We start from the raw sequence: 21,044 nt of genomic DNA on the forward strand, positions 1-21,044 counted from the left end.
CTATCTACCTGCGACTCCACTTTCAAGGAGTTATAAATCCGCACTCAAAGGTATTTTTTTTCCAGCAACAGTCCCTAGGACCTTACCATTAAGTGTATAAATCCTGCTATGATTTGCTTTCCCGAAATGCAGCACCTTGCATTTATCTAAATTAAGTCTGGTTTTTCTCACTTGAATTGTTTGGCTTTTTTTTGTTTCCAATTGGATCAAATATGGTATCATTTATGCCTGAAATGTATGTGTGAGAATAGTTATAAAAACATTTCCAAGCTTATTCCAAGGTTCATGGCATTCAGTCTTTTCTACGTGTAGCAAGTGTCACCTGTTCGCCAAAGGGAGGGTTATATTATTATATGTATGTGTGGGAGTTCTTTTACTTTCTCAAAGACAGACAATGTGCTTGGGAAATTATTTTGAGGGGCTGAGTGCATGCTTGATTTGGATGAAAGTGAAATCCAAGAAAAACTGATGCAATGTAGTAACATTTTAAAAATGGCAACTCAACTTTATTTTTGAAGAAATGATGAGGACAATTGAAGGCAGAGTGGTGGACATACTCAAGCATCTTGCCGAAGTGCATATAGACAAAGTTCTGCATGGTAGGCTGGTTAGCAAGGTTAGATCACATAGAATACAGGGTGGACTAGCTGTTTGGATATAAAACTGGCTCAAAGGTAGGAGACTGGGTGATGGTGGAAGGTTGATTTTTGGATTGGAGGCCTGTAATCAGCTGCATGCAGCAAGGATCAGTGCTGGGTCCACTGCTTTTCATCACTTATATAAATGATTTGGATGTGACTATATGATGTGTGGTAAGTTTGCAGATGACACTAAAATTGTGTTTTAGACAATGAAAAAGGGTACCAACAGAATCTTGATCAGATAGGCAAAGGAGTGGCGATGGCTTTTAGTTTAAACAAATGAGGTGCTGCATTTTGGCAAGATAAATCAGGGCAGGACTTGCACACTTAATGGTAAGGTCATGGCGACTGTTGCTGAACAGAGACCAAGAGATGCCGGCTTAGTTTTTTTTTTGAAAGTGGAATTGCAGGTCGACCAAGTAGTGAAAAAGGTGTTTGGTACGCTTGCCTTTATTGGTCAGTGCATTGAGTATAGGAGCTGGGAGGTCATGTTGCCAGTTGTACTGGATATCAGTGTGGCCACTTTTGAATACTGCATTCAGTTCTCATCTGGTCTCCCTTCCTTCTGTAGGAAAGATGTTGTGAACCTTGAAAGGGTTCAAAAAAGATTTACAAGGATATTGCCAGGGTTGGAGGGTTTGAGCTATAGGGAGAGGCTGAATAGGCTGGGTTTATTTTCCCTGGTGCATTGGAGGTTGAGTAGTGACCTTCATAGAAATTTATAATATCATGAGCATGGATAGGGTGAATAGCCAAGGTCTTTTCCCCAGGATGGGTGAGTCCAAAACTAGTGGGCATAGGTTTAAGGTGAGAGGGGGAAAGGTTTCAAAGGGACCTAAGGGACAATGTTTTCACGCAGAAGGTGTGTATGGAATGAGCTGCCAGATGGAGTTAGATTACATTACAGTGTGAAAACAGGCCCTTCGGCTCAACAAGTCCACACCGACCCGCCGAAGCGCAACCCACCCATACCCCTACATTTACCCCTTACCTAACACTATGGACAATTTAGCATGGCCAATTCACCTGACCTGCACATCTTTGGACTATGGGAGGAAACCCACGCAGACACGGGGAGAACGTGCAAACTCCACACAGTCAGTCGCCTGAGGCGGGAATTGAACCCAGGTCTCTGGCACTGTGAGGCAGCACTTCTAACTGCTGTGCCGTCGTGGTGGAAGCTGGTACAATTGCAGCATTTAAAAGGTATCTGGATGTGTAAATGATTAGGAAGGTTTAGAGGGATACGGGTGACAAATGGGACTAAATTAACTTAGAATATCTGGTCATCGTGGGAGAGTTGGACCGAAGGGTCTATATCTGTGCTGTGCATCTCTTAGAATCTCTGACTCTAACTCAGAATTGCCATTGATAATCTGATGGTTATTTTAATTCTAATTAAAGGAGAACTTAAATGCTTTCAGCATTTATTTACTCGTATGAATTGGTCAATGTTGCTTGTGAATGAAATGAAATCAAATCATGAATCCAATAATATGTTTTATAGATTCATACAGTGTGGAATCTTTGATCCACCTTGTCCATGCTGATCAAGTTTCCCCAAGCTAAGCTAGTCCCAATTGCCTGCATTTGGTCCATATCCTTCCAAACCTTTCCTATTTATGTAACTATCCAAATGTCTTCTAAATGTTGTAACTGTACTTGCATCTACATTTCCTCTGGCAGTTCATTATACATACGAACCACTGTTTTTGTGAAAAAGGTGTCGCTTACGTCCCTCTTAAATTTTTCTCCTCTCGCCTTAAAAAATATGCTGTAGTTTTGAACTCTCCTTTCCTAGGGAAAAGACCTATGCTAATCACCTTACCTATGCCCCTCATGATTTTCCAAATCTCAACCTCTGCCATTCCAGCAAAAAAGTCTGATTTTGAAAATTTTGTGCTTTGATCCCTGAAAGGCTAGAGTAGATTTTAAGATGAGACATATGAAAAGTTATACACGGGCCAGTGGGGTTGACATTTACAGGAGTATATACAGGAGTTAGCCCAGAAGTCACATTAACTATCTTTATTGTTGATGTGACTTCTGGGCTAACACAAAAAGACGTTATTTTGATTTATTCTTTAACAACTTTCTATTTATAGAGAAGCCATTGATGGTTTCTTTATGGTTGGCATCTATCGCATGTCGTATTTCTTTGCAGATGTCTGTTTGTGTGCAGATATTTTACATCTGTTTCTGCGACTTACTGTTAGTCATTTGGCCCTAAAGTGCAGAATATTCTTTGCCCCCTCTCCTCAATTTGGTTAAATCTATACCCAAAATCTCCACAACACCCCCCAAACTTTTACCCTGTGTAATATGTCTAATTTTTCTCAAGGTCTAAGTCAAGTCAAGAGAAAATGATAGTCAAATAATTTCAATATTCCAGGTTGTAAGTTTGCTTGCTGACCTGGTATTTAAATGAGCCACAACACCGTACAGCAGCCAGATACTACGCAAAGCCAAGGGAAAACTCCTATACAACATATTCAGGAACCCGATGAGCGCAGTCAGCTGATTTATGCATAACAGACCTAAACAAGTAGACACAGCATGCCCAGAGTCTCTAGCCACATTAAAGACATCTGAGATGACAACTACACTACTCCAGCCCCAAGGCATCATGGTAGCCCACAAACCTACCACCAAGCTGAAACAGCTCCTGATGAATTTAAAGGACCTCTTACCAACAACCAGTGGAATAGACATCATATACAAAATACACGATAAGGACTGTGACAAACTACATTTGGCAAACTGGCAGGAAACTAGCCACCAAAAGACATGACCAACTATTACTAGTATCCATACGCATCGAAGAGAGACATCAGTTCGGCTGGGACAATACATCCATCCTGGGACAGGCTAAACAAAGACATGCACAGAAATTCCTAGAGGCCTGGCATTCAAACCGGAACTCCATTAACAAACATATGAATTTGGACCCCATTTACCAACCCCTCGGAAAACGAACTGGAAATGATATCACCAACCACAACAGACTAAGACACATGAATAGCAAGTGGCATAGACCACCAGCGCTTCATTGGAGGCTCACTGATGATGTTGCCTAGCACAGTGATGAAATATCTGAGAACAAATCTACTAGCTCAGCGAGCAAACTTACCTGAGCTACAAATCTTCTCCAAACTTTCAATATTCCAATTTACTTGCGCTAGCTATTCTTTTATCTGAAGTTTCCATTGTCTGGAAGGATTAAAGATCACATCGCTGTTCAAATTATACAGCTGCCTTTGAGATGTGTGATATCTTTGCTTGTATTTTTCTTAATTTTTAATTGTTAAATTTGATTGCTGCTAGAAATGAAGATACACTATGTTGATAGTGTCTTCATGGAGAAGCAGTGACATGTTAGTGTCCTGGACTAATGCTCTTGGCGCATGAATTTGAATCCTATCATGGTTGTTGGTGATATCTGAATTTCAAGTCTCTAATGGCAATTTGAGTATTGTGAAAACCCATCTGGTTCACTATTGTCCTTTTTTTAGGAAAGGAAATCTGACAAACTGGTTGGGCATGCACATGACTGTGCACCCATAGATACTTGGTTGATTCTTGACTCCCTCAAATGGCCCAATAGAGAGGCAATTGGATGACAGATCGTGGCGTGGTCGTAATGTTACTAAACTAGTATTTGTGAACTTGAAGTTGAAGTTCTAGGGATTTGAGTTTGAATCTCTCTGTGACAGATTATAAAAACTGGCCTCATAGCAATCCTATAATCACTGTCAATTATTGTAAAGACCCATTTGGTTCACTATTTTAAGGAAGTAAGTCTGTCATCTTTACCTAGTCTGGCCTGTATGTGAAACCAGACCCACAGCAATGTGGTTGACTTAACTAGCCTCTCGGGTGATTAGGGATAGGTAATAAATCCTGGCCTAGTCAGCAATACCCACAGTCCATGAATGTAATCTTATATAAAAAAAAACTTAAGGACATCCCACGTAAGAATAAGAAAAACATTTTTGGTCAGAAAATTCTACTAAATCTCAACTGACAATAGTCTACTTGACGCAAGTTTCGAAGAATTATGTACCTGGACCCCTAGGTCTATCTGTTCGGCAGCACTTCTCAGGACCGTACAAGTCCTGCTGTGGTTCGTCTTAACAAAATGTAATCTCTCTCATTCATTCAATTTAAACTCTATCTACCACTCGTCAATCCATTGAGCTGGGTTGAGCATCAAGGTCTCTTTGTAATTTTAAATGACCTTCATGAATTTTTCAAATTGATCATTACCAGTTTGCTTTTATTCCTCACTTGCATTCTTTGTTTAACATAAAATTTTGTTTTGGAAAGAGATATAGAAACTTTTCCAGTTTTGTATCACTCCTGTAGCTAGTACCTGCTACTCTTCCTTTTGAGACAATGTGCAGCAATATGATACTAACTGTTATAAACTGGTTAACTGACTAATCAAGGTTTATGGAAGTTTAGGGCTTTTCATAACTTAGTTGGGATTTAATTCCCGTGAAAATCTTGAATGCATTTTATTAAAAAAAACTCTCATTTTCAGTGTAGGTTAGTTGATAGGATTCAAAATGCTGTACTCTTCCTTGTTGCTACAAGAATTATACTGTTGTAAAGTTTACTGGGATTATGCACATATGCCAAAATATTGAAACTTTGAATCTCCATTGCATACAAGAGTTAAAAAAAGCACAGTGTGACAGGTTTTTTTTTAATCACCTACATGAGCATCATCTGTTTTGGATTGAATCCAGAATATCACTGGGGATCCTGACTTAAAGTCATTTACACTTTTTAAGGATTCCTGGAGGTCAGTACATCAATATAAAGTGAAAATATTATATTTTGACAAAAATAAAAGAAACTTGGAGATTTGAATTATTTGACAGGGCTATGAGCTAATTTGTGATTCAAACCTATTAATTCCAGGATAAATATTGTATGCAACATATTTGCTGTTTATGCAATGGGTTAAAAATAAGCTCTTATAGTTCCTGTTATGGTGCAGAGGTAGTATACCTATCACTGGATCGCAAGACCCGGGTTCAAGTCCTGCGAACTTCAGAGGTATGTAATAACTTCTCTGAATGGATTGATTAAAGAGAAAAAAAAGTATAAGCTCTTAACATACTAATGGCAGAATAATTAGAAAATTATAATGGTGGAAAAGCTGATAGATCTTGAAGGAACTGTGCCACAGCAGGAAGAGTGGGGATTGATTTTTTTAAAAAAAACAAGCTGTAAGTGAAAGAATACTGATCTCGGCAATGTCATTTCAGGGAGATGCAAAAATGAAGACCCTTTGGTGAGAAAGTAAAGAATTAGAGCAAAGTTTAATCTTTCCTCTGAAAGAATAATCTGATTTTACAAATATGAAGTAGATAACTAGAGATTCTTTCCTCAAATCACAAATGTCCCAAAAGACTTCAGGGTATGAAATGGAGGTGTCTACTATTAATAAATGCAGCCATAAGATTTTTTTCACTTATTCATGAGATATGGTCAACACTAGTCAGAGCAATTTTTATTATGCTTGAGAAAATTGTGGTGAGTAGCTTCCTTGAATCACTGCAGTTCTTGTGGTATGGTGACACATACAGTGCTATTAGGAAGAGAGTGCAAGTGAAGCAACTATGTGACGTAGTTTCAAGTTAGGATAGTGTGTGGATTGGAGGGGAAATTTTGGGCAGTGGCATTCCCCTGCATCTACAGCCTGCTTTCAAGGTGATAGAGGTCACAAGTTGGGAGTGTAATATTGAAGGAACTATGTAGTGTATATTGTTGACCGTACAGAGTGCCATGGAGCATTGACTGCCAATCAAGCAGGTTGCTTTGACTTGGAAAGTATCAACCCCCTTGATTGTTGGGGCTGCATTCATCCAGGCAAGTGGAGAGTATTCCATCACACTCCTGACTTATGCTTTGTCGATGATAAATACGTATTGAGAGATCTTTGATTATGTTGGCTACCTTTCTGAGGCAGTGATAAGTATAGACTGAGTCAATGGATGGAAGGATAGCTTGCATAATGGACTGGACTATATTCACAACCCTGTAGTTTGGTATGATTCTGGGCAGAGCAGTTGCCATACAAAGCTGTGATGCATTCAGATGGAATGCTTTCTATGGTACATCTGTAAAAGTTGGTATGAGTCTTTGCATTTCTTCGATGCTGAATTTCCTTCGCATCTTGGGGAAGTAGTGTCATTGTGCTTTCTTGCCCACCCATGTTGATGCAATGGTCCAGGATGTGATTGTCACTCCTAGGGTCTTGATGCTTTTGACCATCTCCACTTCCATTCCGTTGATGTCGATATGGGCTTGCCCTCCACCTTGCTTCCTGAAGTCAGTGACCAGCTCTTTCATTTTGCTGACATCAGGGGAAAGATTGTTATCTTTACACCATGCCACCAAGCACTCTACCTCTTTCCTGTATTTCGTCTCATCAGCATTTGAGATCCAGCCTGCAATGGTGGTGTTGTCAGCAAACTTGTAGGTGGAGCTAGGATGGTATTTGGCCTCGGTCATGAGTGCGCAGGAAGTATAATAAGGGCTGAGTATCGCAACGTTGCAGGGTGTTGTTGTTGAGGATTGTCTTGGAGGGCATGCTATTGCCTGTTCTCTCTGATCCACCGACTGCAGGAAGTTGAGAATCCAGTTGCAAAGGGCAGAGCGGAGATTTAGGTCTCTGTTTGGAGATTTAGTTTTGGTTGGATTTATAGTGCTGAAGATGGAACAATAGTCAGAGGAGGAACCTGACGTTGTTATTCTTGTTGTCCATATGTTCCAGGAATGTGTAGGGCTGGTGGATGGCATTTGTGGTGGACTTGTTGTGATGGTAAGATTGTCAGATCAGCTATGGTGACATTGAATGGTGGTACAGACTCTATGGACTGAAAGGCCTGATGCTCTTGCACTTTATGATCTTAACATGTCTCTTCAGTATGATTAGGCTTTTATTATTTATGGATGCAGGCTATATTTTCAAGCTTTTCAAGGCAGCTGTGATTTTGTACTGGTAGATACTTTTTCACGCAGAGGGTGGTGCGTGTATAGAATGAGCTGCCAGAGGGAGTGGTGGAGGCTGGTACGTTTGCAACATTTAAAAGGCATATAGATGGGTATATAAAGAGGGAGGGTTTGGAGGGATATGGGCTGGGTGCTGGCAAGTGGGACTAGATTAGGTTGGGATATCAGATCAGCATCGACAAGTTGGACTGAAGGGTCTGTTTCCATGCTATATATCTCTATGACTCTGATTCTATATGAATCTGCACAATCCTCTGCAATTGTCTTGCAGCTGTATGTGTATTGAAAACATAGCTATGTATTTGATGGATTGAATAGTAGTTCTTAAAAATCTTTTTGTTATGAAAGGTATAAACTTTTATATTTATTTTTTAGGATTTTTCAGAATGGAGGAAAATAGGTGTTGGATCCTTCTATGAAAGGTTTTTTTAACAAAAAGGTCAGTGTGTCTTCCTGGAACAGTAACTAAATATAGAATTTGTTAGAGTAGGTGATACAGATCCCTGTATTGTTAATAGCTGATTATACTGTTGGTTTCACAATAGGTATGGTAAATACTGAAGTGGTTAGCTTTGCTTCAGTTCAAGAGAATCTAGGGTGAACATGTCTTTTTAAAAACAAAGTCCACACAGGAACTGGGCAGCTCAGGGAACCTGCCTTCTCAGCAGAAGGGTTTCGATCATGAAACTACAAGCGAAGAGTTTTAGTTCAAAATTTGCAGTTTATTAGAACAGATGTTTTAGACTGTCAGACTTGTGAAAAAGTTAATGTTGGCAGATTTGGAAAACACTTGACAAATTGTGTCCACTGTTCATGGTGAATAAACTAAGAATTCAGTCAAGTAGAACACTAAAGAATTAAGAGGGGCATGATTTCTCTGGACTTAGTCTTTGTAACAGAGTCAGGAAATTGATAGAAACTTTATTTGCTGTATTTTGGATTTTGCTGTTCCCTATGTTTATAGCTTGTTTTTCGTTCAGTTCCATTGTGAAGGAAAAGTCTGCTTGTGTGGATATGTCTGAGACTGTCACATTAACTAATTTGTCCATTTGTATTTCATTCTGGAATTTGACTTGTCGTGTAGTATCTTCAACTGGGGTCATTAGAATTTGAAGAGATCTGTTGAATAGTTTTATTAATCAAGGATAAATAATATGTAATATTCAGTATGAAAGTGTTGCATGTAAAGAGTGCTTTTGAGAAAGTGAGTATTTCCTGATAAACAGATGAATAACATTCTCATTTTGGGATTGGTCTTTCTTTGGCGTGATATTGGACAATGACATTTGTAAATTAATATAGTTAGTCTGCTTTACCATAGGAGAACGTGATGTTGGGGAAGATGACCCCAAAATGCACTTTCAGTGAGTGATCATTGGACAACTCCATCAACGTGGTTTGCCATCTTTTTTTCTACACAACGTTAAAAATGGATCCTAAACCCAGTTTTCAAAGCAAAAAGAGATACTCTACCAGCATTGCAAGATGAAGAGTAATTCTCCCTTTTGCATACCAACTCAGCTGTTGTGTTGACATTGAAAGATTTGGTAGCATGAATATTTCTGAAAACCAGTGCCCAATCTAGTTTTCCAAATGGTAATTTTCTTGCTAAATGTTTCAATTGTTTGCTCATACTTGACCACAAAGCTACAGGTGATTTCCTGCATCGTCCACCTATAAGGATTGCTCTGCTCAAATGACCACTTCCACATTATTTTGCTCTGAAGAGGAGTCATATGCAACACTCAACATTTACTCTTCCTTTATAGTCGCTGCCAGGTGTGTGTTTCTCCAGTGTTCTGGGTTTGTTTCATACTTCTGGCATCTGTGGCAATTTACTTATATTTCTTTGTCTCAAAGATTATCAAGCTGTCACATTGATGTTAGCAGTTATTATGATTAAGATATAATTCATTAGCTGTAAACTGCTTTGAGATGACTTGTTGTTGTGAAAGGTGCTATTTATATATTTTAAAAAAAAGACTTCCATTATTTGTGATTTCTTCTGCAAGCCTATCCGATCTTAAGGTTTATGAATTGATGCTTGTGTGTGTGGTACCAGAGGGCTGTTCATGGTTTCTGTACTGTAGCATGAGTTAATGCACTGTAAAAGGGAAGGAAATCTGAGAGACTTAACATTTCATGTCAGCTTGTTTCTATAGTTGTCACCATTGTACTTTGGGGGTGATGGTTTTATTTGGGCAAATATGCTGTATTTTTCAAGGAAATCTTAAAATGCTATTATCAATAACCCCACATATTAAAAATCAACAGTTTTTGCTCAGCACAAAAGAGCATTTTTTTTGGCATTCCATGTCATGTTAAGTCACAAACAAATCTGGAATTGGTTAGTACCTGCGCTTGTTAACCTCATTGTGCTGAAGGTTTTAAAAATAGGCACCCTATCAATCTGTTTTTAAAGTCAACTCCTAAGGGAGCATAGTTAGTTACAATGTTTTCAGATATTAAATCCAACCCAATTTTGAGGACAACAAAGCAGAAGTTGCTGGAGAACTTCGGTAGATCTGGCAGTTTCTGTGAAGAGAAATCTGAGTTAACTTTCTGGGTCCAGTGACCCTTCAGAACTGAAGGTACTGTAGAAGGGTCACTGGCCTTGAAATATTAATTCTGATTTCTCTCCACAGATGCTGCCAGACCTGCTGAGGTTTTCCAGCATCCGCAGTTCTTTCACGTTCTTGTTTTTGTCCAGGTTTGGCTTATAGATTTCTTCTTGTGTTGTTAGAATTGCTTGTGAAGAGCATCTGGGCAGTCTAACCCAGTTCCAGGTGTTGTGGATCATTGGTCTGCCTCTTGGAGACACCTCAGAACTGAATCAATATTTCATTGGTCATTAATCCTTTATTAATGCATCACCTAGTCTTAACTTTTTAAAAAAAATGATTTTCTGTACCCATGTTCCACTTGTTCTTGGCCCCCTGAAGAGTTAGAATTGTGAAAAAGCCAAACAGCAGATATGTGTCAATAGTTTTATCAAGTGAATGATATTAAACCCATGTTTTGCTCATTCTTGGCTTGTGTGTATACTGTGATGAGATGTTAAGCTGGCATTTACTGCTAAGGATGCCAGTGCCTGAACGTTAACTTAATGTGAACTCTAAATCCAACCTGGGCATTTGAGAGCTGAGGGATTAAAAACTTTTTGAAGGAGTGTCATGCTGTACTCAAAGCATTAATTTATTTCTCTTTCCACAAATGCTGCCAGATCTGAGTTTTTCTAGCATTCTGTTATATAGATGAAAAGGACAATTTCAATTATTATAAATTATTTTTGAAATTCTAAAATAAGTTGTTTTAAGCTTTGATCTGAATATAATTAGAGAGAATGAGCTTGGATAATATGACCCCTTGTGTTGCTTTTTAAAAATAGAGGAACCTTGATTGCCAGCATTCAATTAACCGAACAAAATACTCGCCAGCTATGTCCTTTGGATAATTGAGGTTCCTCTGTACCTAGTCTTGTGTAATTGCTGGAAAGTTTCATTTTTGTGAATTGAAAGCAGTGTCCCATGACAGGAAACAGAAGTTTGTTACTTAGTCAAAAGAAGCTGTTACTTTCAGCAACTGAAGTTATGAAGTTAGTCTTTGGTTGTCTGCTCATTTAGAAATACCTTCTTTACTGCCCTTTGGCTTTTTACCCTTTTGATAGTGCATTCCTCTTGTTTCCTGTTTGATGCTCATGCCTCACCAATTTCCCTTTTTTTTTCCCTTTTCTGTGGTTTTCCTTGGCTGCAACTTATTTACATCCTCAAATTTGAAGGCCTCAGTCATTGTCTTCGCCGACGTGATTGATTTGGCCAAATTCCATTAACATCTTAAAAGCTTTTTAAACCTCTTTATACTATCTCACTGATGTGGCGATTTTTAAGGATAATCACAGTCTGATGTAACTTGTTCTTTTGCAGTTTCCTTCTGCCTTTGCCATTCTCGCGTCCAAAATCCATGAGCTAACTACTAATCTATCTTGCCTTGAAATTATCCACCTTCTGCTCTTATTTATTTCAGCTATGCTTCAACATCACTAGATCCTCCTCCTTCTTTGCCTCCAACCTTCTCCAGACTTCTCTTACATGCCCAGCATCCATCAAGAGCTATTCAGTTCATTGACCTAATGTTTGCTTTCATTACGATAGGTCACTTTAGTACTGATGTTGCTTTCCTCGCCGTCCCCCATTGTCTATTATCGTACTTCTCACATTACTCCTTGTATATTCATTCTTTCCAAATGGGTAAACAAACTAGAAAATGTTCCTGTTCAAGCTATCTGCAGCAATGATAAATCTGGCCTTGTATGTCTCAGTAGATTTTTGGTCTCTGATCTGGTTTTATAAAGAAATGCACTGACCATAGGCCCGACATTTAAATTGAGCAGGTAGTAGGGAAAACAAATGAATTGTGGGCCTCTGCTTCAAAGAGAATGGCATAAAAAATTAGGGAGGTCATGCTGAAACTATACAAAGCACTAGTCAGACCACACTTAGTATATTGTGAACAGTTTCGGTCTCCTTGTATGAGTAAAGATATATTGGCAACAGAGGCAGACCACAAAGGGTTCATTAGATTGATCCTGGGTATGGAAGTGTTTTCTTATCTGGAGAAGTTGAGCAAATTGGGCTTTACTCTGTGTTTAGAATGTGAAGAGGTCTTATTGAAACATACAAGAATCTTGGGAGCCTTGACAGGATAGATACAAAATGGTTGTTTTCCCTTGTGGGTGACTCTAGGACCAGACCTGAGTAGGGAATTGCCTTGTAAGGCCAATGAGAGATATTATTCTGAATCTGTGGAATTCTTTACCAAAGATGTGTTGAGGTTGGTTTGTTAAATGTGTTCAGGGTTGAGGTATTTTAATCAGTAAAGGGATTAAGGTATATGGGAAAAAGGCAAGAAAGTGGGGTTCAGGATTATCATATCAGTCATGACCTCATTGAATGGTAGGATTGGCCAATGGTCCGCTGCTGCTCCTTCACCTTATGGTCTTACATGAGGTTGCCACATGCTTTCTTAACAAAAGTTGATGCTTGACCCTCTTCGGATTTACGGAGCTGTGGCCATTACATGGCTGTTAATAAAGAAATCAACAAGTCATGTCCATTTGGTCCTACGTTGTTCAGCAATCCAGCATAAATTCCATCAAGTCCTTGATGTCTTCCTTGCTGTGTTGGCAACAAGGCCTGTGTTGACTCTGGGGGGTAGGAAGCAGCAACGTAGGGGAGATGAAGTGATCATGGAGAGTTCCTTCAAAACTTTACTTCAGCAAAAGGTAGTCATGTTGGAGATAATCAGTCTAGAATGTGATCAGGGATATGAGCAGTAATCAGGTTTCTTTTTCCTCATCAAAGGATTCATTGAAATATGACTATTCTAATTTGTCAGGGGCTGGAGTAAAGGTTGAGAGAGTGTGTTCTCAAGTGTGGAAGCAAGGAGTTTAAGTCCTGCCTGAAAGATGACGCAAATAAGGGTGGCACAGTGGCTCAGTGGTTAGCACCGCTGCGCCTCAGCATCAGGGACCCGTGTTTGATTTCTGCCTCTGATACCTGTCTGTGTGGAGTTTGCATGTTTTCCCTGTGTATGCGTGGGTTTCTCCCACAGTCCAAAGATGTGCAGGTTAGAAGAATTGGCCATGCAAAATTGCCCATAGTGTTCAGGGATGTGTAGGTTCGGTGCATTAGTCAGGGGAAATGGAGTAGAGGAATGGATCTTTGGAGGATCTGTATGGGCTTCGTAGAGTCATGGAGGTGTACAACATGGGATATCTGGTCAGCATGAACAGGTTGGACCAAAGGGTCTGTTTCCAACTCAATCCAGTCCCACCTGCCGGCACCTGGCCCATATCCCTCCAAACTCTTCCTATTCATATATTCATCCAAAACCTCTTAAATGTTGCAACTGTACCAGCCTCCACCATTTTCTCTAGCAGCTCATTCCGTATAATTTCCACTCCGAGTGAAAACGTTGCCCCTTAGGTCCCTATTATATCTTTCCCCTCTCACCCCACACCTATGTCCTCTAGTTCTGGAATCCCCGAAGCCAGGGAAATGACTTTGTTTATTTATCCTATCCATGCCCCTCATAATTTTGTAAACCTCTATAAGATCACCCCTCAGCCTCCGACTCTCCAGGGAAAACAGCTCCAGCCTGTTCAGCCTCTCCCTGTAGCTCAGATCCTCCAACCCTGGCAACATCATTGTAAATCTTTTCTGAACCCTTTCCAGTTTCACAACATCTTTCCGATAGGAAGGAGACCAGAATTGTACACAATATTCCAACAGTGGCCTAACCAATGTCTGGTACAGCCGCAACATGACCTCCCAACTCCTGTACAAAATACTCTGACCAATAAAGGAAAGCATACCAAACGCTGCCTTCACTATCCTATTTACCTGCAACTCCACTTTCAAGGAGCTATGAACCCAAACTCCAAGGTCTCTTTGTTCAGCAACACTCCCGAGGACCTTACCATTAAGTGTATAAGTCCTGCTAAGATTTGTTTTCCCAAAATGCAGCACCTTGCATTTATCGGAATTAAACTCCATCCGCCACTTCTCAGCCCATTGGCCCATCTGGTCCATATCCTGTTGTAATCTGAGGTAACCCTCTTTGCTGTCCATGACATCTCCAATTTTAGTGTCATCTGCAAACATACTAAATGTACTTCTTATGCTCGCATCCAAATCATTTATGTAAATGACAAAAAGTAGAGGACCAGCACCGATCCTTGTGGTATTCCACTGGTCACAGGCCGTCAGTCTGAAAAACAACCCTCCACCACTACCCTCTGTCTTCTACCTTTGAGCCAGTTCTGTATCCAAATGGCTAGTTCTCCCTGTATTCCATGAGATCTAAACTTGTTAATCAGTCTCCCATGGGAAACCTTGTCGAACGCCTTACTGAAGTCCATATAGATCACATCTACTGCTCTGCCCTCATCAATCTTCTTTGTTACTTCAAAACTCAATCAAGTTTGTGAGATATGATTTCCCATGCACAAAGCCATGTTGACTGTCCCAAATCAGTCCTTGCCTTTCCAAATACATGTACATCCTGTCCCTCAGGATTCCCTCCAACAACTTGCCCACCACCGAGGTCAGGCTCACTGGTCTATAGTTCCCTGGCTTGTCTTTACTGCACCTCTTAAACAGTGGCACCACGTTTGCCAACCTCCAGTCTTCCGGCACATCACCTGTGACTATCGATGATACAAATATCTCAGCAAGGGTCCCAGCAATCACTTCTCTAGCTTCCCACAGAGTTCTCGGGTACATCTGATCAGGTTCTGGGGATTTATCCACCTTTTAACCATTTCAAGACAACCAGCACTTCCTCCTCTGTAATCTGGACATGTTGCAAGATGTCACTATCTATTTGCCACAGTCTATATCTTCCATATCCTTTTCCACATTAAATACTGATGCAAAACATTCATTTAGTATCTCCCCCCATTTTTTTGTGGTTCCACACAAAGGCTGCCTTACTGATCCTAGAGGGGCCCTAATTTCTCCCTAGTTACCCTTTTTGTCCTTAATATATTTGTAAAAACCCTTTGGATTCTCCTTAATTCTATTTGCCAAGGCTATCTCTGTTTTGCCCGCCTGATTTCCCTCTTAAGTATATCCTTTCTTACTTTATACTCTTCTAAGGATTCACTCAATCTATCCTGTCTATACCTGACATGTGCTTCCTTCTTTTTCTTAACCAAACCCTCAATTTCTTTAGTCATCCACCATTCCCTATACCTACCAGCCTTCCCTTTCATCCTGACAGCAATATACATTCTCTGGATTCTTGTTATCTCATTTCTGAAGGCTTCCCACTTTCCAGCGTCCCTTCACCTGCGAACATCTGCCCCCAATCTGCTTTCAAAAGTTCTTGCCTCATACCATCAAAATTGGCCTTTCTCCAAGTTAGAACTTCAACTTTTAGATCTGGTCTATCCTTTTCCATCACTATTTTAAAACTAATAGAATTGAGGTCACTGGCCCCAAAGTGCTCCCCCACTGACACCTCAGTCACCGGCCCTGCCTTATTTCCCAAGAGTAGGTCATCCACATACTGAATCAGAAAATTGTCTTGTACACACTTGAGAAATTCCTCTCCATCTAAACCTTTAACACCTGGCAGTCCCAGTCAATGTATGGAAAGTTAAAATCCCCTACCATAACTATCCTATGTATCTTACAGATAGCTGAGATCTCCTTACAAGTTTGTTTCTCAATTTCCCTCTGACTATGGGGGGGGGGGGGGGGGGTCTATAATACAATCCCAATAAGGTGATCATCCCTTTCTTTATTTCTCAGTTCCACCATAATAACTTCCCTAGGTGTTTTTCCGGGAGTATCTTCCTTCAGTACAGCTGTTATGCTATCCCTTATCAAAAATGCCATTCCCCCTGCTCTCTTGCCTCCCTTTCTATCCTTCCTGTAGCATTTGTATCCTGGAACATTAAGCTGCCAGTCCTGCCCATCCCTGAGCCATGTTTCCGTAATTGCTATGATACCCCAGTCCCATGTTCCTAATCGTGCCCTGAGTTCATCTGCCTTCCCTGTTAGGCCCCTTGCATTGAAATAAATGCAGTTTAATTTATTCGTCCTACCTTGTCCCTGCCTACCCTGACTGTTTGACTCACTTCTTCTGTTCTCAGCTGTACCCGTCTCAGATTGATCTCTTTCCTCACTATTTCCCTGGGTCCCACCCCCCCCCCCACCTTTTTAGTCTAAATCCTCCCAAGCAGTTCTAGTAAATTTCCATGCCAATATATTAGTCCCCTTCCAATTTAGGTGCAATCCGTCTTTCTTGTACAGGTCACTTCTACCCCAAAAGAGATTCCAATGATACAAAAATGTGAATCCTTCTCCCATGCACCAGCTCCTCAGCCATGCATTCATCTGCTCTGTTCTCCTATTCCTACCCTCACTAGCTTGTAACACTGGGAATAATCCAGATATTACTACCCTTGAGGACCTTTTTAAATTTCTGCCTAACTCTGTCCTCTCCCTTCAGAATCTCAACCTTTTCCCTCCCAGTGTAGTTGGTTCCAATGTGGGCAATGACCTCCTGCTGGCCTCTCTCCCCCGTGAGAACATTCTGCACCCTCTCTGAGACTTCCTTGATCCAGGCACCAGGGAAACAACACCATTCTGCTTTTTCTCTGGCCACAGAAACGTCTGTCTGTACCCTCTGACTGCAGCATCCCCTAACACAATTGATCTCTTGGAAGCTGACGTAACCCTCGTTGCATTAGAGCCAGTCTCAATACCAGAAACTTGGCTGTTTGTGCTATGTTTCCCTAAGAATCCATCACCCCCTACATTTTCCAAAACAGCATACCTGTTGAAATGGGTATATCCACAAAAGACTCCTGCACTAGCTGCCTACATCTCTTAACCTTCCTGGATTTAACCCATCTATATGACTGTATGTGAGACTTTTCCCCCCTTCCTAAAACTGCCATCCATCACATACTGTTGCTGTTGCAAATTCCTCATTGCTTCTATCTGTCTCTCCGACCGATCCACTCGATCTGATAAGATTCTCATCCAACAGCATTTATGGCAGATATAATCTGCAGTAACTCTAAACTCCCACATCTGACAAGTAGTACGTATCACAGCAAAGGCCATTTTTTGCTCCTTCACAATCTACAGACCCAGAAAATAACAGTCTTATTCCTCTACAAATACTGCCCCAGGTTAAATTAATAGCTGTGGCTTATATTTTAAGTTTAATCAAGAGACTTATCTCCAAAAATACAAACAAGAAAGAATCCACTATACTCACTACTGCAGCCTTTCTCTTGGGCAGACTTAAAACAACAATTAACTTATCTGATTCTGTGCTGTGAACTTCGCCCAACAGTTCTTCCAAGATTAGTTGTGAATTTCACTGTTTGTTAATTTTCCCAGATGCACTCCGATGTCCAGCGATACACTAATTCAAACAGCAAAGGCAGTAACTGTGCAGGTTTTCTCTTTCTCTCTCTGTTTCTCCCTCCTGTACTGTTCTCACCATGTGCTTCCTTTGTCTGCTCTTCTCCCTTTTAAACTGCTGTTGTTTTGATGTTTTTTTTCCCAAAGTTCCAAAACAATGCAACAGCATATAAAACAGTAATTGCTGCTCCTGGAATTTGAGGAAATCGCCTCCAACACTGAAAATACCTCAAAAAAAAAGGAGCAGCTCTTACAGCCAGAAATTTTTCCTGTCTTCCATCTTGGATTATCCAGAATGAGAGCATAAAAAGTACAGTTAGTAAGACAAATGGCCTTTTTTCCACACTCTAGCAATTCTATGATTCTTTTGTGATTAGGGGATGCAAGGAAGGCTAATTCGGAAGGAATCCTTGCCTTGAGGCGGCTGAAGTACAAATTTGGAGATGAACATTTGGAATTCAAAACATTAAGAAATTTCCAGTTTGTGAAAGTACTTTGAACAGAAGATTATTTCACACCTCTGACCTAGAACTTTCTCTCTTTTTAAATAAGCATGAACTTCATGTTGTGAATACAGTTGGTACATGCTGTTCCTAACTGTTAAAGTTTTGTGTATGATTCAATTTAAAGAATAAATACTTATTCAAGCTTAGGCTCCAGATGGGTGAACTATAAGAAGTTCAGGAAAGTAAAGCAGTATTCTAGCATTGCATATCTGGAAGTGAGTCATCAGGATCTGCTTAATTTCTTAATTTCCAAATCGTGTTATCATTTTCATTCTTCAGTACAGTCCAGTTGATCGTGTTTTCATTTGTAATTAGTGTCAAGTTTTAAAAAAGAATTTATCCAAATAAAGAATGGAACTATTTTACTTTTTTAAGATAATGTATAACTGATTTTAGAAGCTTTTAGAGGTTTTTCTTTAGCTTGCATTCTGGTTGACTAATTTTCATGTGACCAAGCTGATGACCATATTTCTCAAACATGTATTATATGTGGCTCTAGGACTTGACCTTCCTTCTCAATTGGGAACAAATGAATCTGCAATGTGGTTTTTCTGTAAGAAAATATATATTTGGAATAAGTAAATGTGCTACAGAAACAAGAAAGAGGATCCCACCCAGACCACCCCATCCCTGTAACCCTGTATTTCCCATGACCAACCCACTTAGTGTGCACATCTCTGAACATTATGGGCAATTTGGCATAGCTAATCTGTTAAGGTACCTATTCAAGACTGCACAGGGAATCCCTAATGGACTCTACCTGAAAGCCCCCCTCGGTTTGTCCCAGAGATCGTACTCTGTGATCTGAAATATAAAGCTCTTACATTTTAGTTTAAATTATCACCTTTGTTTACCAATGGCATCAATGTCACACTGTAACATAGACACCTACAAGCCAGGCTTGAGCTAAGGTTTAAAACCAGAGTAGCAGTGCTCTCTCAGCTTACTCCCCTTATTGCTACAAACAAGCTGTCTTTATGCAGAAATTTATACTGTGATTACAAAAACACCACATGTCCTTAATTGAAGGCAACAAAATGGCAAAAGTTTGTGGAGGAAGAGAAACTAATTGACTGGTCTAAGCACACTTGACTAATTAAGCTGCATGCACATCAAAGTGGGGAACCCTGATCAAGCCAGGCCAACTGCCTTGGCTAGGTAAGCTTCCCTTATAACAGTACATCACAAGGAGAGACTAGTCTAAACCATGTAGGAAAGGTCATGAGGTAACCTTGATCAGCTAACATGCCCAGTACCATTGTCCTATAACATGTTTTTAAAAAAAAATCATAAATTCCCAAAATGCAAATTAGATTCATAACATTCCCAGATCTTGCTCCAGGGAACAATGCACATTGAATCCATGATAAGCAAGTGTACCTCAAATCAGACCAGAGTTGAATGTTCTACCAGTTTCTGTCCTGTCTCTCCCTCTCTTCCAACTTCCTTACTATCTCAATTTAGGCCTTTGTGTTTTCCTAGCTTGTAAGGGTAATGAGACATTCACATTCACATTCCAGAACAGTCAAGATTAGGGAGCTGAGTTTCATAAATTCAAATCTGCTCTGTGTGGTATACATGAAAATATATCGGGATTGTTTTATTATGTGCATTATTCCACTCAGTTTAGTAAATTACAAGTTCTTTTCTTATTGAGTATAAGATTTGTTAAGAGTCTTCAAAAAAAACCCAGAAATTCAGTTATCCAACATGCATCTCTGAAAATATCCGCAGCTTCCAGTCCTCCGGGTCAAAAGGAAGTCCTGCCACATGTTCCACCAGGGAACAAATGTTATCACCTTATTTATACCGTTCCTTTGGCATTAAGAACAGATATCCTTAATTCTTCTGAACAAATTGGCCCCCGCAGTGGTTAAGCATTTGCCTGCATATCCTGTAGCAGATGTATCACGTGTAAGGCTATAAGCTTTCTCAAATCCAAATAACCTTTATATCCTTGGACTATGGGAGGAAACTGGAGCTTCCAGAAGAAACCTGCACAGACACTGGAGTATGTGCAAACTCCACACACTCACCTGAGGGTGGAATCAAATCTGAGTCCCTGGTGCTGAGAGGCAACAGTACTAACCACCGAGCCACCATGCTGTCCCAATCAGATCGTTATAACTAACCCCCAAAAGTGGGAAAAAGTGCTTATATTGACTTGATTGGTTGAATGGCTTGACCTATTCATTCTTTTACCCTTACAATGCAATATTCAAAAATGCGATTTAAAAAGTAACATTTATTAGCTGTTCAATTTTTTCAGAGTCTTCCTGAGATTCTGTAAGAAAGTATAACTAAGATGATATTGTTCTCAAGGCCCACTTATTGCTAACAACGTTAATGATGCATGTGAATAGGCTGCTATCATTCTTCTGATGTTTCTGGCATGCTAACAGTCTGTGGGATTTAGATTGACTTTGCAATTAAGATGTAAAATTATCCAAATGCAAAAACATGAATACTTGGATAAGATAGCTCTTGTCAGTTGATGTGCAATTGGTGTGAATCTGAAATCCCATTTGATGACTGTTACTTTTGTTATTTTTACATAGTTTTATGTACTCTTGGTAGGCTCTTTTTCTTGAGATTCTTACACACTTGATGCAACGACAAAACACAAACTTCTATTTAAAGTAACAATTAACAACTTTATTTCTTAAAGTATAACAATAATTAACTAACAGCTATTTACAACTCCTTCCTCAAACCTATCTTTTACTTTCCCTTCTACAATACCAGTCTGGTAAAACCCTGATTAAAGATTTACCAAAATACAAATTTTCAAAACTAGCCAGATATCAAATCTTCTCGTTATTTTCCTTTGTTGTCTTTTCTTAGGATTTCTGTTTCGCGGGTTACTGATTGTTGAAGGTACCTTTTTTAAGAGAGCTTTTTTCTTGGGCAGTCTGTACATGCTGGTG

General features: G+C 39.9%; 1 protein-coding gene across 3 annotated transcripts in view; it reads left to right on the forward strand.

The window, feature by feature from the left end:
- rnf13 (ring finger protein 13) overlaps positions 1–21,044 on the forward strand; it is a 259,925-nt gene that overhangs the window by 19,096 nt on the left and 219,785 nt on the right. The window contains exon 2 of one of the 3 annotated variants that reach the window (XM_072572033.1): positions 8,043–8,106. The exons of the other annotated variants lie outside the window; for them this stretch is intronic. Within the exon in view, the coding sequence (XP_072428134.1) occupies positions 8,083–8,106 (24 nt within the window). The 5' untranslated portion in view covers positions 8,043–8,082. The remainder of the gene's footprint in view (positions 1–8,042; positions 8,107–21,044) is intronic. 3 annotated transcript variants of the gene reach the window in all.

Source organism: Chiloscyllium punctatum, chromosome 6 (assembly GCF_047496795.1).
Source record: "Chiloscyllium punctatum isolate Juve2018m chromosome 6, sChiPun1.3, whole genome shotgun sequence".
NCBI classification, from domain to species: Eukaryota; Metazoa; Chordata; class Chondrichthyes; order Orectolobiformes; family Hemiscylliidae; genus Chiloscyllium; species Chiloscyllium punctatum.